This window comes from Lagopus leucura, unplaced genomic scaffold (genome assembly GCF_019238085.1).
Source record: "Lagopus leucura isolate 7727_CA_CO unplaced genomic scaffold, USGS_WTPT01 Super-Scaffold_100004, whole genome shotgun sequence".
Lineage (NCBI taxonomy): Eukaryota > Metazoa > Chordata > Aves > Galliformes > Phasianidae > Lagopus > Lagopus leucura.
The window spans coordinates 12994722-13016623 of NW_024962264.1; the positions used below are offsets into that span (position 1 = coordinate 12994722).

Consider the following 21902-nt stretch of genomic DNA (forward strand, 5'->3'; position numbering starts at 1 on the left):
GGCAGTCAAGGGAAAAAGGGAGAAAGACTTTAACCTGCAGCATAGGCAGATTTAGTAGTAAATAACTGATGAAGAAAATAGTCACTCTGCTTGGGCACTTCTGAAAGATTATTTGGTACAAAAGAATCAGAAAAGCACAATAATGGGACTTAAAAGGCATGTACAGAACAGACATATAGTAGCCTAGTTTTGGGAAAAGTCAATACTATGAGAATATTCCAGTTTTACAGGTAAATATCAAACACTCCTACAAAAAAAAAAAAAAACCTAAAAAAACACAGAAACAACAACCAGGAAACTAAGAACAGATAAGTCCAAAAATGAAAGACTTTAAATAACCTGAAGCATTAAACCAAACACTACTATGTGAAGCCTGCTCTTCACAATCAGTTACTCTATTACGAAAACAGACACTTCTGAACAAAAACCCTCATCACCCTATGAAACTGGCATAACTCTTAGACATCCCTAGTTTAACTTACACAGCCCCAGTCCACGCTGAGACAGACAGGTTTGGCTAACTGGTGCAAAGCAGGGCTCAGCACACAAAAACTGTGCTGCCACCTCCATCTATCCCCATCACACAAGATGGGAGCACCACACTAGAGCAGCAGAAGAACTTGGGAGGTGATTTTCTAGTGGAGGGCAGATAAGGACCGTGGTGCCTCCCTTCCTTGTCCATTTCCCACTGCTGGAGCAGAGGCAGAGCCACAGCAGAAGGTTGCTGCTGCAGTGTGGAGAAGAAACAGAATGAGACAGGCTAAGAATGTAACGCGCTGCCCTGTTATTATTAAATTTGGGAGGCATCCATGCTAACTGAAGCTTTTTCTCAGTAATTTATGTGTTATGCCAGAACATTTTGCTATGGTGCGATCCAAAAATATTTGAAATACTTTTAATTACTGAGGACCTGTAAAGGAAGAAAGCTGTATTCATGCAAGGGAATTAGAAAACACAGAGGTTCTGGTGTCACCACCAGGATCCCAAGGAACTAAGGAAAATATTGTTAAATGAAGCATGGAACTGTTTGCAACTAGACTTAAGCGTTGATATCAATACTTATAGCAAGCTAAATCAGTGTAGATTTGAAGCAAAAGCAGAACATTAAACAGGGTATAGCAACACCACAAAAATATACATTCCCCAAGAAAAACTCTGACTGGAAAGCATTCAGGCCCTGATACAGTCTGTCTCAATTACACACCGAAGCTGATAACCAACATTATTCCCACTAACCAGGTGAAACTGAGGCTCGATTTATCTACTCCCTAACATCTGCTGGTTGAAAGCAAAAATAGAGAGCTATACAGAGCAGAACTAAGTATGTTTTTTACCCAGCATTCCATTTAACCTGTAAGAAGATGCTCAGGGCTGTTTTGATTCAGGAAAGATGAAAACAGGCAGCTTTCTGATACTTAAATACCTCTAAATATCGGGCTGAAAGAGGAATAAAAATTGAGGAATTTGGTTACAAAGGCCAGTGATGTCATATGGTAGAGATGAAACCTCGAACTCATTAAATAGTTTTAAGGAAGAAAGCCAGAGGAGAAAGCAGGAGATGTTGACTCCTCTAAGTTTCTAAAGACTTCCAGGGAGCAACATAAGCTCCTGCTTCTGAATTATGAATTCACAGCTAATTCCCAGGTGGGGATTGAAGCCCCCTATGTTAGGAGGCAAACACCTCTTTTGCCCACAAAACTTTCCTGTTACAATGAAATGCTAAAATTATATAATTAAGCAGAAGCTTATTTTCACAGATCAAGCTGATAGCAGCTACTTTCCTAAAGAAAACAGTGTTCTCATAATGCTACCAATAAAATACCTTAGAGTAAAAGACTATCAACCATCTCAAATCACACTTGCTAGATGTTTTCTCTCGCTGTTTGTAATTTAGTCACTGATGTATACACACACAAAAAAAGTTCCACAAATACAATCCTTCAACAGAAAGGAGATGGTTTTCTTCAGGTGTTTTTGTTTTTGTTTGTTTGTTTGTTTAGTTTTGTGTGTGTGTGTGTGTGTGGTTTTCTTATTTTTCCACTTTCTTACCTCAGCTCTGCACTGCAACCCAACCAGAGATTACAAATGTTACCTGGTATTTCCTAGAAATGGATAGTATTTTGGAGAAATAATTTTCTTGCTCCACTAAAAAACAAAGAACGCAAAGACCTTTGGAGTATTGCTTAATTGTAAGTGTACACAAGAGCTTTGTAGGATGGATATCACCTTGTACTTGTGCAGTCAACTAAAGCTATAAAACATGAGAGCAGAAGGCTACTTGAAGCAGAGAACTTTGTAAAGTAAGCCAAGAGTTATTCACAAATTAAATCATTTTGATTCTCACAAAACAAAGGATGTCTCAAGAAGAAATAGTTTCTAGTGGACAGATGACCTGTTACGTTTTGATAACCCACCCAAAATCTTGTTGAAACACAATACAAAGACCCAAAATAATCTTCTTGTTTGGCATAACGAAATGGAATAGAAAGCACAGCAACAAAAGCAGAGCAGCAAGGCCCCAGGCTGCAGTAAGAAAGAACTTATTCAAAAGCAGCACAAACAACACAAATGGAGAAGAAAACAAACAAACAAACAAACAAACAAATTACCTTCAGAAAGCCTCACAAACACAGGGAACACCAAAGAAAGGCCTTTGCTCCCACTGCCAACCCTTAAATGAGGCCTGCGAAGGGGTGGATCCTGGCTTATCCCCTTCCTGTCAGTCAGGAACATTGCATGCACCTGAGCTCCCCTGGGTTGGCCCTGCCCTCCCACCAGGTCCATCACTGCTTCAAGCCGTGACTTAGCAATTCTACTACACACAGCTTAAAGTCATAGAACAAACCAGGATGTAAAGAGCATTGTAGGTCACATAAAGCTGATCCCTGCTTAAAACAGGGCTAGCATCAAAGTTGGATCAGACTAAAGTAGACATTTCCTTCTAAAGAAACTGTGTAAGGAAAAGAAAATAAATGGTAAATGTTTTAGCTGCTTTAATAGCTACAGGTGTTCAAAGCATTTGCTTACTTTTCCAATTCTCTTTGAAATGCTAGATGACCACATCTGGTTGAAATGCAGTGGTGATGGAACCAGATCCCTTGAGGCCTTCCTTCCAGTAGGCTTCCTAAGGTTCTTGCCAGACACCTCTGCTCCTCTGATTTTGCTGTTTTTTGTTATCTATCATCTATCTATAATCTATTTTTTTCCTTGCATGAGAGTCTTCAAGCTGAGAAAGCCTTCAGCTACTGTGCAGGACAAAACCAGATAGCAAGTACTGAGAGGTAAACATGGTATCTGATGGAAAAACTTCCAGGAAACCCCAAAAGTTTTTCTCAGAAGATGCATAATTTCCTGATCTGTAAGAGTTGTTTTAGTTGTGCAACTGAGATTTCACTGTTGACCCAATCTGCAGCAGGGTATCTGAATCAGCAACATGCCAATGATGCAGTAAAACGGAGGGGAGGTTTTTGCATATCTACAGCTTGGAGAAGGATGTTGCAGCTTATTTTTCTGGGTGGGGTTCCTCTCCTGTGACATTCAGGAGAAAAACCCAAAGTAGTTTGGTTGGTTTTTTTTTTGTTTGTTTTGTTTTTTGGTGTTTTCATTTTTGTTTTTTCTTTCCTTTTTTTTTTTTTTCCTTGAATCCTGTTTATCTAAGAGGCAGTGAGCAGGAGGTCTGCTCTCATCTGATGAAGCCTTCTTCCTGATAGTGTGAGTTGGTGATAGAATCCAGTTGCTGTAGGCATGCAGATGAAATTCCAGGCTAGTGTGAAAGAAATTGATGAAGTAATCAGAACTGTGCCTGCTGCTCTGGTTTCATTTGTAAAACATAACAGACGGCTTTTGTGTGGCTGACAACTGGCCCTTCCCAAGTGCAAAATTTTTATTACCCTGGACATGTTGTAACTCACAGCTCTTAACAGATTCAGAAGCCCCAAACAGCTCAGGGCCTAACCTCAGACCAGTGCCGCAGGCAAGCAGCTGCAGCGCCACAAAGGAATGGAGCTGGGATCTGCAGCCGTGTGCAAGGCAGAGCCTGTGCTGGGGACAGCAGTCGTCCAACAGCCGGGTCGTTAATCCGAGATCTGCTGAGCACCTGTGTCTGCATGTAGCACCTGGTGTGGGACTGAGACCACACTACAGCTGGTACTGCCACACATCCTGACACCCTGACGGAAGGCAGGCTTCCCATCCTGGAACCGCAGGCACTTTTCTTACGTCCTTAGCATGTGGTTCAAGCTGATGAGTGAAAAACATGAAAGCTGGAAGAGGGAAGTCAAGTCATAAGAGAGCTGCGGTTGGAATTCTCTGAGCTGCTGCTTGGATGTTTCTCTTATAACGCGCTCTGCTGAGAAACCGGCCTGGACATCTCACAGTACAGATTATTGCACTTGCTTGCAACGCTTTTATACGAAATGATTTCTGGTGCCTGGGTGTTGGGATCACATGATGTCAACGCTTAATTTTGTTTTAGGTTTGCTTTCTTTCAAGTGCTGCCACACTCAGGAAGAATAGTTTTAAGCATCTCTGAACGAAGCACACAGAGCATATGGCAGTATTTGTCCCTCTGTAAGAAGCACCACACCGAGCTGCAACTTCAGTTGCTTATTCACTATGAAACCGGAGGGGGCAGCGCGATCATCCGGGCTGACCTCCTGCTTGACTCAAAGTACGCGGCTTCTCCCACCTGGGAACGAGCAACTACTTGAGCTAAAGCACACCGACAGGGGAAGTACGTTCAGCATTGAGTAATGCTGTGAGGTGGGAGGGCAAGTGATGGTCTTAAAGTTGTTCCAAAGTCTGTGTTCGCCGTTTACAAATGCCCCCTTTTGTTCTAACCAGCCCTTCCACAGCGTAGGTTTACAGCTGTGGGACGTGACAGCATTTCCTTCTCCTCACAGGCACAGCTTTCTCTAGGGCCCAGCAGATTGTTCTTGTTGGATTTTACTGATTTTCTTTAATTGTTATCAGCTCGATTGTTTGTAAACCTTCTCTGTGGCTTTTTCATCCCAATTCACCGATATTCTCCCACCGGGCGCTGGCCGAGGCCGTGAGGGACGTACGGGCGCGGACGGCCGCAGCCCACACAGAGGCGGTCTGAAAGAGCAAACCGCCCCTTGCGGTCCATCTCGGAGCGCAGCCTCGCCTCAGGTGGGGCCCCGTTCTCGCGTGACCGCTGCGGCCGAAGTTCTCGCGGGAGCACCGCTCTCGTATAATCTCGCGCGAGGAGCCGGCTCTCCCTTTTCCGCGGCGCGGTGGCACTATGGCGGTCGGCAAGAACAAGCGGCTGACTAAGGGCGGCAAGAAAGGCGCCAAGAAGAAAGTGTGAGTGCGGTGGGGCGGGACGCGGGGGGAAGCGGGGACGTCGGCTGGCGCGCGGCGGCCGCAGCATGCCGTGAATGTGAGGCGGATGGTGGTGGATAGTGGCGGCCGGGCGCAGGCAGCTGAGGATGGCTGCTGTCATGGCGGCGGCCGGGCCTGGGCCCGCGCGTGGTTCGAGCTGCGGCGGAGCCCGTGGAGCGGCTCGGTGTGAGGTGGGGGCCGGCGAGTGAGGGCTGCGCCGTGTCCTTGGTGGGCGAGGTTGTGAAGTGTGTGGGGTTCGCATCTGTATCTCACGGAGTGTCTGGGGATGGAGTTGTTTCAGCCCAGTTCGGTCTGTTGAAAAATAGTAATTTTTTTTCTTGCTTTATTTAAATGAAGGGTTGATCCTTTCTCCAAAAAGGACTGGTATGATGTCAAAGCGCCAGCCATGTTTAATATCAGAAACATTGGGAAGACTCTTGTTACCAGGACTCAAGGAACTAGTGAGTATTGTGGTTTTTTGCAGTACAAAGATAAGTGTTTGTTCTATATTAGCATTCCAAATGAAACGTAGTTATAGAACTGCTGACAGACAGTTTTTCTTGTACGAGATGTGAGTTCTGAATTAAAAAAAACCTAACTGCCTGATCACAGCAAGTTTTCTGAAGTAGACAGTTAAAATCTAGTTAGAGGGGAATTAATGTGTTATGGTCCTTCTTTATAAAAGTCTATCAAACCATGGGTAGGAAGACAAGGTTGGAGTTCCTGATGAGCTGCAGCTATAAGAAGTTCAACTATTATGGAGTTGTTCTGGATCCCCGAGCGACATACCGAGACAGTGACATCTTGGTCATGGCTGAAATTCAAAGTTATTAAGTAGGAGGTCTTTGGAAAGACAGAACTGCAAACTTAACAGGTGATTATCAGGATGCATCGCTGAATGGGTGAACTTTAATGAGCTGCGTATCTCAGGGTAAGGAACCTATTTTAGGAAGGCACAGTGCTTTAGATGCAGTTAATTTTGGAGGATTAGGTACATGGAGTAGTTACATATATTTTCTTGGTTGCATTTCGAGTTATGAAGGTGGTTATTTTCAACTGCCTACTGTGATACCATTAAAATAAGGGTCACCGTAAACTAAGTTATGAGTCAGGCAGTGTTAAAATTTGTAATTTTTAAGCAAAGATGTGAAATAATTGCACTCATTTGCTTCTGCTTGCTTTGTTGAGAATACAACAACAATTCTTTGTCTTTCCATTATTATTCTTCAAAATGGAAGTTTGGTATCAGATTTGAGTAATAGCTTTCTAATATTAGTACAAATTGCATCTTTTTTTTAATAATACAGAAATTGCCTCTGATGGATTGAAGGGTCGTGTATTTGAAGTGAGTCTGGCTGATCTGCAGAATGATGAGGTTGCCTTCCGTAAATTTAAGCTGATAACTGAGGACGTTCAGGGCAAAAATTGTCTGACCAACTTCCATGGAATGGACCTCACCCGCGACAAAATGTGCTCCATGGTCAAGAAGTGGCAGGTGTGTAAACCACAAGGTCTGCGTTGCTGCTTTCCTCTTTAGGAAAGGAAGTGGCTGCCGGTGTGTTTTAAAGCTGTTTCCCATGGGATCGGCAGATATTAACCAATGTCGGGTGCACATTTGGGAAGCCTCTCATGGGCATAACTGTTTTTTTTTTGCAGACGATGATTGAAGCCCACGTGGATGTCAAAACTACCGATGGTTACCTACTGCGCCTCTTCTGTGTGGGCTTTACGAAGAAGCGTAATAACCAAATCCGCAAGACTTCCTATGCCCAGCATCAGCAGGTTCGGCAGATTCGCAAGAAGATGATGGAAATCATGACCCGAGAGGTCCAGACCAATGACTTAAAAGAAGTTGTCAATAAGCTGTAAGCTGATGGTTTTCTCTTTTACAGTCCGTGTAATTGTTTCAGTTACTGACTGAAGGCTGGTCTTTCACTTCTCTGTTTGGCAGAGACCATTGTGAAGTGTGTCTCTGGTGCTGAAATGCTGGTGTGCTTCTTTGAACGCTCGTCTCTGCATCATGTTTGCATTAATTTAAATCAGGCTTTCCAAACATTTTTTAAATTGAAGTCTCTAGAATAAAACTGTAACTGAGGGTAACGCTTTACCCTCACTCTGGCGATCTTGTTGAACTGATGCAAACTCCTCCTGAATGTTATATATTCTTAATTATTTTAAGTGTGTGTTGCTTGACTAGGAAGCAGGCACAGTTCTAACATTTTAGTGTTAATCTGCTCTCTTGACTGCACAGGATCCCAGACAGCATTGGCAAAGACATAGAGAAGGCGTGTCAGTCCATTTACCCCCTTCATGATGTCTATGTCCGCAAGGTTAAGATGCTGAAAAAGCCCAAGTTTGAATGTAAGTCAATCACTCCTCACATCTAGGGGATTGAGGGGAGGGGGGGAAGGGAAGACATTTGAAAATATCTGCTTTTGGGGAAAGACATTAAAGCAGCATCAAAAGATTGCATGGCTGTAGTAGTTGAAGGCTTGTCCTTCTAGTCAGATGTTTGGCTTTCAGGCTGGGAAGTCACATAGTGGTTACTCAGTTTGAAGCTTTTCTTGAATTCTTGCCTGAAACTGAATATTTAAGGGCTCTGGTTTGGGAATGAATGATGACAAATTGTTTCGGTCCCAGATGACACGAAATGATTTTAATTTTCCCATTTTCTGACATTCCCATATGATTAGGCACTAGGTTATTGAAGTATATGTATCTGTAACTCCATTGCTTGTCTTATGTTGGACTCCATCACTTAGTCAGCATCATCATCTTGCACAAGTTTTTTGCAATGGAGTCGACCATACCTACTACATGACATGTGCTGGTGGTTTAATTTGTACATGGTAATTAATTCAGTACTTCAGAGCTGTTTAAAATAGGTGTATCTCACTGTTTGCAATACTTCTTTTTAGTGGGCAAGCTGATGGAACTGCATGGTGAAGGTGGTGGTGCTGGAAAACCTTCTGGGGATGAGGCAGGTGCGAAAGTAGAGCGAGCTGATGGATACGAGCCGCCTGTGCAAGAGTCTGTCTGAAACCACAAATTGACCAAAAATAAAAGGTTTATTACACACAACAAGTGTTTGGTTGCATGTATTGATACTAGGTGATACTGCTACCAGATGTATTTTTTTAATAAGATAGACCTCTGTTTGAACTGAAAAGGAGAAAATAATTGCTTTGGAGATCTTTTTTTTTTTTTTTTTTTTTTTTTTTTTTTTACCGGCTGGTGTTGCAAACAAGTGGAAGATGACGGTCTGTCCTTTTTTTGAAAGATGTTATTAGAAAATACACTAAGATTTGTGTTGTTTTTTTTCCCCAAAAACTTTGGTCCTCACAGAAGAAACTGAAGGTGGGTTTCAAGGTTATATTTAATTGGTGAGAAGTGTGTCAGATGGAAGCACTGTACAGAGCTCATCGGTAAATAGAGGGAAACCTTTTGTTTCAGCATTTCTGTCCTGTGAAGGCATCTTCAGGGTTTATCACGTAACTGAATTTGGTGTGATCTCTCATGGAACTTAAGAACAGTGGGAGGTGTTCACTGTAAAATGGCAATGGTCTGTGTTCTAAAACCACTCAAATGACTTGGCAGATCATCTATGTTACCTGCGTCAGGTAGCTCGTCTCATTTTTTGTTGTGTATTCCAGCTTAAGAAAGTGTTTTTCTGGCTAAGATAAGGGGTACGCTTTTATGTTGTTTAGAAATAATGGGAGGGGTAAAAACCACACATCTGCTACTGAATTGTTGGCACAGTTGTTCCTTAAAAGCTGAGAAAGAACTGCTTTCACCTATTTTGGAAGGATGCTGAGGTGTTGGTGGCTCTTCCTGTTAGCTGTGAATTCCCTTGGGACAAGGACTGGAGGAAAATAATGAAAAAGTTCATCTTGCAATAAAGATACTGGGTGTGATCAGGAGGGCTGTGTTTTTCAAGGTTAAGAATTTTTACATCTTTGCAGTTAATAACTTGGTTTTGGACCAAATAACAAGCAATAGGGTAAGGACTTCCACTAATTCTTTTATATGCTGTAGATGATGTGATTTCACACTGTTATTCAATTACTTTCCTGTCTTAATTACAATCTTAATTGCCGGAGAGCTCCCAGTGCAGAACTGGGTAGGCAGTGAACAGAGGCAAGTGTTGAGCAACTTTTTCCTTTTCCTCACTACAGTGCTTGTGTGAACTCATGCAGAAGTGCCTGGTTAAAACTAGTCAACTGACAAAGCTTTTTTGTTCAAAGATTATGAAAGGAAGTTAAAATACTTTTTTTCAATTCGGTAGTTAATCGTGGATGGCATGATTCTTCAACGTACAATGTGTGTACAGTCAAGTCCTGAAAGTGTTTAGTTTTGCCTTGGCTTTTCAATTCCATCCAGCTGTTTTTTGTCTTTATTAACAGTAGGCTGCTGACATTATCACAGAGTGGCTGTGGGTACATTTGTACTTGCAAAGTCACTTCACATGTAGTAGGACAAGTAGTTGTGTCACCAAGCATTGCCATGGTTGTGTCCCTTGCTGTGCTGGGTGGTTGCTGCAGGCAGCAGTTGATAAATTCTGCATGTGTGAAGTGTGAAGCACACCTAAAGGCAAAGGCTTGGCTTAATTGTTGAAGCCATCAAGATTATCTGAGGGGCTTGCACTGTTGCTGAAGAGAAGAAATACTGGTTTTGGGGTTTTTTTTAATGTTGAGTTAAACATAGAAGCAGAACACGATCTGTACCCGTCACGTTGAGTGGAGGGCTTAGCTCTGTACAGTGTAGGATGATAAAAATGCAATCATAACGTAATTATAAAAATTTATTGGTTAAATACATTTTTAATTTACAGAGGTACCATAACAAATGTACTAGACTTAACAAAGACTTATTTATGACACTGTTATCTGCACATAGAACAAAGTCCTCTTCCTGAAGATAGTTCCAGAGGTGGGGCAAACAATAGAAGCTTTGCTTATCAAAGCTTTTCTTATTACACTTGATGTTTGGGGCTCTGGTTGAATTTTGGGGTTACAGCTGAAACTTGCTACTATACTGCAGTTAGGAAGGGTGTTCAACTTCATTCTTCCTTTTCTGCAGTGTACTGTACACCTTAATTCTATCATCTGTATGCAGTTTCATGGTGATAGTAGGCATGAAGTCTTTAACAGTCACTTCTGTGTAAGGCAAGCCACTAACTACAACTTTTAATAGGTTAGCTGTCTGCAGTAACATAAACAGCGTGTAGGTGGCACTCCTTGCCCAGACTTTTAAGGCTCTGCTGCTTTTCCTTCCCAGCAAGATTGGGAGGAGATGAATAATGTAAGAGGAGTGAACTTACCTACTAACAGGCACTGACTTAAAACATTCAGTAGAAGATAGAAAAGCAACTGGTCAATATTACAGCTATAAAAATGTGGGAGAGGAAATTGAAAAAAAAATTATAAAAATTCAGTTCTACTTGGAGACTTGTATCAAAATCTTAAAAAACTGCCAGGCAAACAATAAGTAAAAATTATACACTTAAGCCTCCTCCTCCCACCACAGTGATTGTATATTTTATGAAGGCCTGGTAATGTGTTTGGTGGAGTGGTTTTTTTTGTTCTTCTCATGTTCTGCTTATAAGAAATTGAGAATTTGTCTTGGTAGAGATCATAATGGAAGAAGCGAGTTTCAAGAGGGTGGCCCACAGTTTAAGTCAAAAAGTTAGAAATCTCTCTTAGGTATTCATTGCATTGGAGGAATCTCTCATTTGTTTTGCCTAAGTCCTACAGAAAGCAAGGGCTGGCTTATCTGTATAAAGAGCCATGGGCAGCTCCAAGTAGCAGAGGTTGGAGAGAGTTGCCTCGGAGGTGGACTTCAATTTAAGTTGAATTCCACAGGAGTTCAGGACAGGCTTGTTGGGATGTTAAAACTCAATAACAGCTGTACAGAATGTGATGTTTCTATCTTTCTAGGATAGCACATATGCTGTAATGGTTTTTATCATGTTAATCCCTCTAATGCAATTAAAAATCCAGTTTGTAGCTCATTAAAGCTTTGTGTGATCTTCATCCTCGAGGCGCGCGATGGTGACACATAAGCGTATAGCACTTCTAGAAGAAAGTGAAGCTTCTAGAGAAAAAAGCATGCTATTATCTGTCAGTTTCACAACTACTGTGGTGTAACGATAAATTCTGCAGAGCAAAGCAGTGCTGAGGACGGTTCAGATGAGCTCCAGTGTGTTGCTAATCTCCAAGATCTGCTCGCTGCTGGAAGAAGCCCTTCAGTTTAGTTCTGACTGGAAGCTTGTATTGCCTGTTTGCTGAAGGGGAGGGAGGGAAAAGCTTTTTGCACCAGTAGGTACTTGTTGCCACGTTTGGACCTCCTATCAACATAACTGTAAGCCAACACAAAACTAAGCTGAACCATCTCAAGGTGAGTCATGATTGTTCTAGTTTCCACACTCTCCATCAATGTCTCAGCTGCTAGCGTTCTGACAACCAGAGCTTTAAGGGAGAAAGGCCTTGTATTATATTGTCATATCTATGCTTCTGAAGTAATGACTCATAATAACAACTTGATGTTTCTTTTTCCTATAGGGTACAAAAGTAATAGAACATTGTCAGCACTGCAATGAAGTTTTTTACTCCTCCAGTCTGAAGTTATCTGCTAATCAAGACTTATTTAACAACTCTGTCAGAAAGTGTCACAAAATGGCATTTACTGTCAGAAGGTCCAGCTACCTCCGTCAAGGTCAGTTGCTGTTGCTCAAGTCACACTCCTGCTTTACTAAATGATTTTGTTTGAGCTTCTTTGAAGCAACGTCTTGCAAGACATTTTATCCTTAAAGCTGTGACAGACCATTTATAATGATGCTTGGTATAGCTGGTACGTGCTAACAACTTGAAAGCTAACCCTGTGCCTGCTGAAAGCCAAAACCAAGGCTGCATAATATCCTTCAAGTTACAGATAGGAATAGTGTTGCTGAAGTATGTTCCAGTGCTTGAGCAGTAGATGAAATGTAAACTGAATGCAGACAGGCTTTCCACTGAAATAAAAGGGGGTGGAGGAGCAAATTGTTGAAATAGTATAGCTGTGCTGGGAAGAGAACTGAGAAAATGGAGTAAATGCTGTCCATCACAACTCCTGCTGGGAAAGGGTAGGGTGGTGCTTGACAAAGAGGGAATAGTAGGAAAACTAAGGCTCTATCTGGTGCAGATATTTGAGGTGGGCAGAAACATTTAACATGGTTCAAACCAGTTTAAGTGCTATTAGTTAAGAGGAAAAATACTTAAATATTTTCTGATTTCCCTTTTTGATCTGTTTGGGCTAAGAACAGGAGAATACTACACAAGGATTTGAGTTTTTCCTCTTACCAGTTTAATTTGACATTTTTCTACTGTAAGTTATCTAACTCATAAGTGAATCCTGCTAACGTGGGAGTCAAGCAGTAAAGAAATCCGAATATTGAACATGATCTACATACCGACTGCTGGAATTATATATTAAAAACATCACTTTGAACAGTTCTTAAAAAGCTCAAAGAAGCTTACTTTATGTAGAGGGTGTGCATGATAAATGTAATACCAGATAGTAAACATAACAGAATACTATTTAAGTTAAAATCGTGTTGCACCACAGTATTTCCCTAGTTGGAGACCACTAAAAATTGCCCATGTATTTGCTCTCAGAGCTTTTCTGAAGCATGACTAAGTACGTGGTCACAAAGGACTAAAATCTTTTTTGACTTTAAGATACTCATATGACTGTCCAGAATAAGTAGTGCAAAACATAGATAGTCAGAATACCTTGATGTCTTTGTGAAAACATTCTCTCCCAGACACAGGGAGTACAAGGACAGGCAACACTTCATGGTGTTTTTAAAATTTGAACGAAGTTTTTGGGAAATATCCCAGATCTTCCTTGTATCTCTCCACTCATCCAATCCTCGTCTACAGATTCCAGCTCTGTTATAAAATCTCCTGCCTGTAAAACAAGGAGTAACGGGAGCCATTACATCTTTCCATGTAGTAATAGGCCATGCACTGTTGATGTTATTCAGAAGAAATTAATAGCAATTAAACAGAATGGTAGTAGGAGATGATCGCTCCTGTTAGATTTCTTTGAAACTACATTTACTTAACTGTCTCTTAGTGTAAACACTTGTCAAGGGTTGAAAAACCACCAGTTTGTGAGAGGAAAAAATAATGCTGCCGGATAACTTCCTGCAGGTAGGTAGATGTGTTACAGAGATGGCTTACAGGCTGCTGCCTCGCTCACTGTGCGTGTTCCTGCTCTGCTATGAGGGTTTTTCTTCTTCGAACACTTCAAATATTTTCTTTCAATTCAGTCCCGGTATTTTCTACAACTTGTAAACTTCGCCCTTTCCTTTGGAAACTTTCTCAAAAAGGAATGCAGTTGAAGCTCATTGTGGCCTTTAAAGTCAGTGTGGCTTTATCTTCCATGTTTGATCTTTAGACCTGCTTTCATCTTCCCGTGCCATACCCTTCATTCCAAGTACTGGCAGAGCTCTAGCCTTTCTACCAGTACCTCAGTTCCCCTTCTCTGTTTTAAGTCATCATCCATCCCATAAGGCAAGCTGGTAACGCAGAAACTAATTATTTTCTCTTTCTAAAGTAATGTGTTGCAGCTGATAAATGCAATCTTGGACCTGATGCTAAAGTCTGTTGGTTCTTAGAAACTTGCTTTTGAGGACATTTACTTCAATGTCATGTTTTTTCATGTACTGAAACATACCATTTGTTTGTGCTTTTTCATATTATATAGGCATACAGCATATACTTCCTTCTCCTTTTGCTCACAGGGCAACTAAGGATCGTGCTGCCAAACTTTCACATCAGCTTCAAGGTTTTGCAGTAATAGGTCTCTCTTAGAGCAATCCCTGCTGTAATGCTGTCACCCTATTATCAAACCATCATGTTGCTGTCTTTCCAGTCAAAAAGGAAGCCCCTTTGACCTTATTAACTGATCAAGAACTGAATGTACTATAAAATGAGGTGTGTTGGTCTTGTCATACGTACTGGATTAGGGAAGTCAGGGCAAGACTACGATTCCTAACTTTTCAGTGTGTTTGGTGAAGATTTTGACTATGGTAAGGACCAACATTTTTAGCTGCTCTGTATCAAATACGTTAATAATTATGTCTATTACCTGAGTTCTGATGTTTCATGTTCCAAACTTATTTTAGGTTTTTTTTTTTTTTTAAAGGCATTCATTAGCAACATAAGATCTGCTGAAAAATTGGACCAAAAAAAAAAAAAAAAAGGGGGCACTTACTTTAAAGGAAAGCTCATCTTCATTTTCACCATGAAAATCATAGAGAGCTTGGGCTTTTTTTTTCTTCCCTCCTAGAGACTGTGATGTCTCTACCCTGGCTGCAAAATATGCAATAGATGAGTTATTTGGATTTGAGGAAAATATATCTTTGTTTCTGGGCAAGCTTCCTGTTATGCTGGTGTTTCCTCCCCACTAGTGTGTTATCAGGTGTCCAAATGTTATTACTACTGCTACATGGCAAACTGTCATGCTGGACTAAAAATTTCTACTGCTACCAGTTCATTTTACAGTACTAACACATGCTTGTGGTTCCGCTTCTAGAAGAATTAAATATTAAGTTCACTTCCTTAAACTCTCCAATGCGGAAATGTAAGGAAAGTTGTCATTTCCACTTTCTAGTTGGAGATACAGTAGCATTGTGTTCTGCATGTATTTAAATTACACTTTTACTTTCCAAATTGCACTCTGACTAAAACAACATACATAGTTATTTCAGAAACCAATTCAGCACTTCAGTTCAGCTCTAGGATGTCTCTATTGGTGCACAGTTTTTAAGGCAGTGGAATAGCTACGTTCTCCCGGAAATTGGTCATGACTGTTGCATGGAATAATGAGCTGTCATCTAGCAGAGCACCTACCTGAGCAGGTCTGAACAAAAACTGCTGGGAAAATCCCTTCCTTTTCATTCAGTCTTCCTCTATACCACTCAGAATCTACTTGTTCCAGTATTTGGATGTAATCTCCCTTTCTAAAGGATAAGTCATCTTTGGTTTCTGCTGTAAAATCATGAAGTGCTTCACACCACTCTACTGAGCATCGGTTGTTCTACTCAAATGAAAGAAGAAATAAGTTTATTTCAAAAGGGAACAGCAATAAGCCCATGGATGTTGGTCAAAACAAGAGTACAAGATTTGCACATCCTGATTTTCTCTTATGCACTACTGTCACTGCGGATACAAACCAAAAAAGCATTTCAAAGCATTTCAGCAATTATTATATAATTTCATCCAAGCTCACAAGGACTCCTTTTTACCAGTGATGGCAGAAGCTAGGGTTGGACCATTTCACAATTCTTATGATACACCTAATAAGAATTGCCTTAAGCAGAAAGGACAAAGTTGATTTCACAGCTTTCGGCAAATTAACAATCGAGGTAGAGCAACTGTAAGGCTTACAGATGTGCCCACACACCATTATGTACTGTGCGAACCGTACTACATTTAAGTTGTGCTGCTAATCTGACATTAGAAAGTCTATGCTCATCTATGAAACCTCCGTGTAATTTCTGCCCCTCTCCCCCCCTCCCCCCCCATGAAATTGTATTACCTGAAGAAGGGCCTTTTTCTTCAGTGCTCCTCCTGTACCTATGTAGCAAAGAACAACTTCAGAATAGTAGCAATGACTACTCAATATAACATCAGCAACTTTAGATATTCAAAGTGATTATTAAGAGAAACTTCAAAATAGTATTCCTTTTGACTCATCACATCCATCTTCTCTTCCTTTCCACCTCCCTTCTCCTGTGTATTCTTATTTTGGACTTCTATATCCTTCTTACAACTACCTATGCGTATTGTATAAAACCACATTCTTTAACGTTTTTGCTCATGTGGTCATACCTTTTTCAGGCAGATCTTCAATTACTTCCACAAAGTTCAAGGGAAAAATTCCAGACGTGCCTCTGAGCTCTCCTTTGGCCCACTCTTCATTTATATATTCTTTAAGGATAATTGTTTCACCTTCTGAAAAACTGAGTTCGTCTCGCTCATCTCCAATGTATTCAAATCGTGCTACACATCTTGGGCCTCTGCACAAGCAATACAGGAACTTACTTGGTATATTTAATATTGTTGTGCCTAAAATATTCAGGTAGTGCTACACAAAGAATGCATTGGTATCTTTTACTAAAATGATCGAAGAATGCACTTAAGATTGAACATAAGGAAAATTGGAGTTCTGACCAACTTATCATCTCTGCTTCCTGAGGAGGATGAGTAGGGAGTCTAAAGGAGACGGAGGTAGCGTCTGTATCTGAATTCTTGGCTGCTGCAGTATTGTTGCATAAGATCATATTCTTTCAAACAACAAACATCACTTCTACATGTCCCATTCTATAATTTTGCCATATCCAAGTCATGCTTTTGTTAAGAGCATCCCAGAGGGGAGAAATAAATCATTGAAGATAAAAACATCAGTGAATCTGACACATGTTACGGAGTTTGGCAGAAAACTGAAAAATGAATTCTATCTTTTTCCTCACTTAACAATTTTACCTATTTTTCATACAAAAAAAATCTGACTTATTAGAAATGCCACGTTGGAAAAAAAATCCTGAAAATACACTACAGTTCTATAGCACAGTTTAAAGCAATCTGTAAGCTTGATTCCCATCTGCACTCAAATTCTCTTTAAAGTTGCAGCAGTAGCATATTCTGCACATTCGTTAGCTGCAGAAGCAGCCTTTCAGTTAGGACAAGCCTCCATCTATCACAACAAGGCCAACACTCCTGGTGATACTAGTTCCTATCTCTGCCTGAATTAGCTTTACTTCCTGCAGTTCAAAGTTATGAAAGCCAATAAAGCATTACTCAGTTAAGACGTGTTCAAGAGAGCTATATCTATATAAACACTTGTTATGAAGTAACATACCAATTTTTAAACATACGAAGTCTTTTTTTTTTTTCCTGATAAAGTGTAATGGCACTATAATGCCATAAATGTTTAGTTTTTAAAATAATTTTGTTGAGGAAATTATTAACCATATTAGCGTCAGCACAGATAACACCTACTTCCACGTTACCTTTCCTTTTAATTACTACTAATCAAGGTAAGAAAGAAAACAATATTTATGTGACTCACTTAATGGATTGTGAGGAGCAGGATATTTTTTTCCTTTTGCCATCTTCTGGAATATCAACCTAATAAAACAACAAAATAAGTAAAATCTTGAATTTCAAGCTCATGCCAACATAACTACTGCAAATGCTGAACTTGTTAAAATCATGTATTTTTCCATTAAGCATCAACTCCTTTTGTAATTTTGACACGATGCTATATAGTCACTGATACATTCTGATATATGACAATGGTAATGCGGATTTGCTTTTGCGTAAATGATTTTTCAATCTCATGCATACTTCATGTTTTGTGTTTTTTAACAGCCTACTTCAATAAACTGGCTTACAGCCAGGCCGATTGACAGAAAATGGGACTGGATGCTACTATGTGTTGTTGCACTTTGCTCCAAACTTTCAGTTAGTAATTGCTCTCTATCATTTGCTAGCGCAACATATCACTACAGGCAAAATTAGTGTTTAGGCATTTTTCTGGGCTTTGGTAGCCAGCTGTACTCAGAACAAACGCACTTCTAAATCTCACTTCAGTATTCATGCTGTGGCAGCATATATTTCAAGAAAGGTTAATTTAGGAAAAACAAACAATCGTTCTTAGCTCAGCTGTAGATAGTTACCATGTGCTAATTAAAGGGATTGGAGAAATATCATCTAGAAAATCCGTACAAGGATATGTCCAACAGACAGCATTGAAGTCCATTATCTTAAGATGACTTTAACTGTACTTTTGGTATGATATGAAGGATGGTCTGTGATATTTGTGTAAGACTACGTGCCCCTACAAGCCTAGAGATCTTGGCTAGGAGCTTTGGGCTATAGCTCACTATCACATAAACCAGTTCCACACACATCAACAATAATGTTTAATTGATTTTGTGAAGGGCTGCATGAAACCAGTCAATTTCAGACAAAGATGATTTTCAGGCAAATTATCTTTTCACTGCTCGCTAGAGAAGCTTATATCTGTGGTGCTCCGAAGTGTCTTTGGGAAACAATAACAATGTATTACCATTTGTTTGGTATCCAGACATGAAGCTCTTATGTGGCTTGATATCATAAAACACACTATGGTGTACTGATGGAGGCCTTGTATGAAGACCTAAGCTGACTTGAATTCTCAGGAAAACTCACTCAGCAAATAAGCTGTATTTACTTTTTTCCCTCTTTTTTCTTTTTTCTAATTTTGCTAAAACAATTATTTTCTCACTCAAAGGGTATCCAGCTTTTAAAACTAAAAAAAAAAAAAAAGAGTGCAAAGTCTTTTCCCTATCTTTTAGGAAGTTACTTCTGCCAGCATCAATGCTTAATTTGATCTCAAATACCCATTCCACTGCTTTAACATCAAATCTTTTATCTGTAAGCCAGCAGTTTTACAAAAATATTAATGCTTTAAATTGTTTTGTGTCGAAGAAAATACACAAGGTAGCTAACAAATCTTTCTCGTAAAGCAAATTGAATATAGTTCCGTAACTACTATCTGTAGGTCTATTTGTTATTCTTCAGTGCTTTCCAAGCTTTGAAATTCTCTTCCAGTAACATACTACAAACTGAACAGGCACCCTACAGAACGTACTGTGATGGTTACTGAGTGCATGGTATTTTTCATACAGCAGCACCTCTCATCTCTGCCAGCTGCCCTGTATCAGCACAGACCTTAACTGTCTTTAACAGCCAGCCATACACCTTCACTGCATCCTAATGTTAACTCATTGTTCTTCCATGCCCAGTTGGCTGAGGTGGATAGCCCAATGACTCTTCATACAGGCACAAAATGGACTTAAATTTTAAGTTGGGCTTGCAATAGATCTCATCTAGCTTTTGAGGCACTGAACTACGCTGCATTTCTTCTAAGCTAAGCCTCTCAATTCATTTCTGTTGGGCACCAAAACAACACCTGCCTCTTGCTTGCAGTTTACTGGCAAATGTCACATTCAGTAACAGGACTGCTTCAATCTGCGCATTTGCAATAGCACAGTCTCCTTTCACAGTGCCAGCACACCCATTTGTGAAGCCACGTAGGCGAACCGATCCATCTGGAAGAAAGAATTTTGGGAATAAAGAAAAAATGTTTCACTGGGCTCAAATGCTGCCCTGACCCAATTTACTACATGGGTGCACAAGTGGTGATTCCAGCGTAGCTTACGGGGTCAAGAATATGAGTGAAGTTGAGGTGAGGGCAAAAAGCTATCATCATACTTGTATGCTGATTTTTACGTGCAGCTGTAAAAATAATCTGCTTGTAGACCCAGATAAACTACCCAAGTTAAGAAAGAGAATCTGGTAAGGGCCATGGTTTTCTCACTTGGCTTGAAATTAACAGCAAAATAAGCTCCACAACACAAGTTGGCTCTGCCAAATCAAGCATCTTTGTAATATCATATAAACAAGTTGCTAAGTCTTCTGTGACGCCAGAGGGAAAAGAGATTATCTAAATAGGGACTACAGTAAAACATAACAACAAAACCAATGCGTTAGGATTCAGCAAAGTATGCAAAGCCCACATACAATCACTTGAACAAAGCTGGCAGGAAATATCCCTGTGCGATTCCCACATTTTCCTCTGTACCACTTGGCATCAACTCTCTCCAAAAGATAAACAGTATCTCCAGAACGAAGGTCCAAGTCACCAGCATGCTCTGCAAGACAGCATCATGTCACTTAAAGGGGGTTTTCACCCTCACTGATTTCAATCATTAAAACTTCATTAATTTAAATACCACGGACAAAAGTGGAATAAGTTTTCAGAGAGTCTTAACTGTACTTGCTAAACAAATTAGCTTTAACAAGAAAACCCACCCAACCATAGGTAAAACCCTTGGATTTTAACAACTCCACATGCAGAGCTTGCACGCTGTGCTTCCTGACTATTTTTAAGATCCGAGTCCTAGGAAAATCACCATTTGAAAGACTTGGAGAAAAATAAGCTTCCCAAATATTCACATTTACTTACCTGCAGAAAAATCATGCAGTGCTACAGCATGGGGAACACTTGTGTCAGAAACTTTTGGAGAGCTGTTTGAATCCTGGCAAAAACAAATTCAAACAGTTTATACATCATGGAAGATATTAATACAGATTTGCTGTCATGAATTCCTTAAGTCCTTTTCTGACTTAGGACACAACATTTATCACGATATCAGAAAATCACTGGAGGTGACAAACTTAAGTACTGGTCACTGGTCTATATTCTGTGTGCCTTCTGCCAGGGTAAACCAAAAGGTATTTCACTGAAATTTACTTTTGACCCAGCAAAAGAAAAGGGAGGGCATGTAATTTTTTTCTAGTATAGACAAAGCCTCAACTATCTGTGTGTCAGAAAGCTGGAGAGCTGATGGCAATTCTCTCTGCAAAAGGCTGTTGCCAAATTCTGTGCTGCCACTCAGTAATGCATGACATCAGTCACTCCTCCATGCTCAGAGACCCAGCACACACAGCACAGTCAGCACATCTACCAAGTGCCAAGTACTTCAGAGGGGGAAGCAAGACACCAGGAAGTTTTACAGGAAGATAACAGGAGAAGTTACAAATTCCTTTTGGAATCTTTGTAAAGGGAAATTATATTAACTATGTTCAGCTTCATCTCTAACCCACTCACTAGGAAAGAGTTTTTAGACTGTACTGTTTTTCAATCACAGTGTAAAAAAAAGTATTTTACAATCACTATGTATGAATTGCTTTCAAGCAAAGTAATTTGTCGTTAAAAACAAAGGAAACAACCAGAAAAACCTAACATGAAGGACAGAATAATATGGATAACAAGAAAGAAAAGAAACCTATAGGTTTCTGCTAATCATAAGTCTGCTCATAGCTAGAATTTATACTGGCTACTTAATATTAATACAGCCATGCCCTAAAACACATTCAATTTTGTATAAGCCCAAAGCAAAGAAAATACTTCGAAGACTTTAAGTCAATTCACTGATACATCACATACATCCCTTTGTAAAACTAACTGCTTAGCTTTTGCCCATCTTTCAGATACTCAGCAGAGGGAGTCATTATCTTCATAGGAGACAGAGGAACTTCGCCAGTTTCCCTCTCTTCTGGCACTCCAAGTAATTACTGTTGCTCTGCTCCACAAGCAGAACGACCTGGTGCCATAAGGCAAATCACCAGTATTGGATTCTGTTTTGGCGGTTGCTTTGTTTTTATTAAAGAAAACACAAGGATTTAATGAACCATTATTGGATTTCTCAGAGTAACCTTTAAAGCCTAAAGCACTTGATATTTTAACATAACAGGGGCTTTGCTCAGAACACTTGCGCACGAAACATGAAACACCAGAAGAACATGTCTTACCTTACGAGACAGTTCTCCACGGTTTCTGGGAAGGCAATTTTCCTTGGCAACTCCATGAGGCACAGACAGCTTGAATAGGAGCAAATTGAAATAGTTTGTTTCATTTTGAAGCACCAAACATTTCACAGCATGCCAGGTGATGGAACTATT

At 40.3% G+C, this 21902-nt stretch overlaps 2 protein-coding genes and 1 non-coding gene across 4 annotated transcripts in view; 2 read left to right on the forward strand and 1 right to left on the reverse strand.

Annotated features, from left to right (window-relative positions):
- The first annotated feature begins 5214 nt into the window (after window positions 1–5214).
- RPS3A (ribosomal protein S3A) lies at window positions 5215–8424 on the forward strand. The gene is made up of 6 exons (XM_042870598.1): window positions 5215–5325; window positions 5701–5804; window positions 6651–6838; window positions 7000–7208; window positions 7595–7704; window positions 8262–8424. The coding sequence occupies exons 1-6, from the start codon at window positions 5264–5266 to the stop codon at window positions 8381–8383; spliced, it is 795 nt and encodes a 264-aa protein (XP_042726532.1). The 5' UTR covers window positions 5215–5263; the 3' UTR covers window positions 8384–8424.
- Window positions 7953–8023, forward strand: LOC122180567. Its single transcript, XR_006179163.1, has one exon. It is a non-coding gene; the product is annotated as a small nucleolar RNA SNORD73 (small nucleolar RNA).
- Window positions 8425–10131: 1707 nt separating the features above from the next.
- The window catches only part of SH3D19 (SH3 domain containing 19), a 77701-nt gene continuing 65930 nt past the window's right edge, over window positions 10132–21902 (reverse strand). For both annotated transcript variants that reach the window (XM_042870599.1, XM_042870600.1), the window contains exons 12-20: window positions 21753–21821; window positions 20404–20476; window positions 19959–20089; window positions 17461–17519; window positions 16221–16408; window positions 15928–15965; window positions 15240–15426; window positions 14602–14699; window positions 10132–13290 (exon numbers count right to left, since the gene is read on the reverse strand). In XM_042870599.1, coding sequence (XP_042726533.1) covers window positions 13174–13290; window positions 14602–14699; window positions 15240–15426; window positions 15928–15965; window positions 16221–16408; window positions 17461–17519; window positions 19959–20089; window positions 20404–20476; window positions 21753–21821 — 960 coding nt within the window. In that variant the 3' untranslated portion in view covers window positions 10132–13173. The remainder of the gene's footprint in view (window positions 13291–14601; window positions 14700–15239; window positions 15427–15927; window positions 15966–16220; window positions 16409–17460; window positions 17520–19958; window positions 20090–20403; window positions 20477–21752; window positions 21822–21902) is intronic.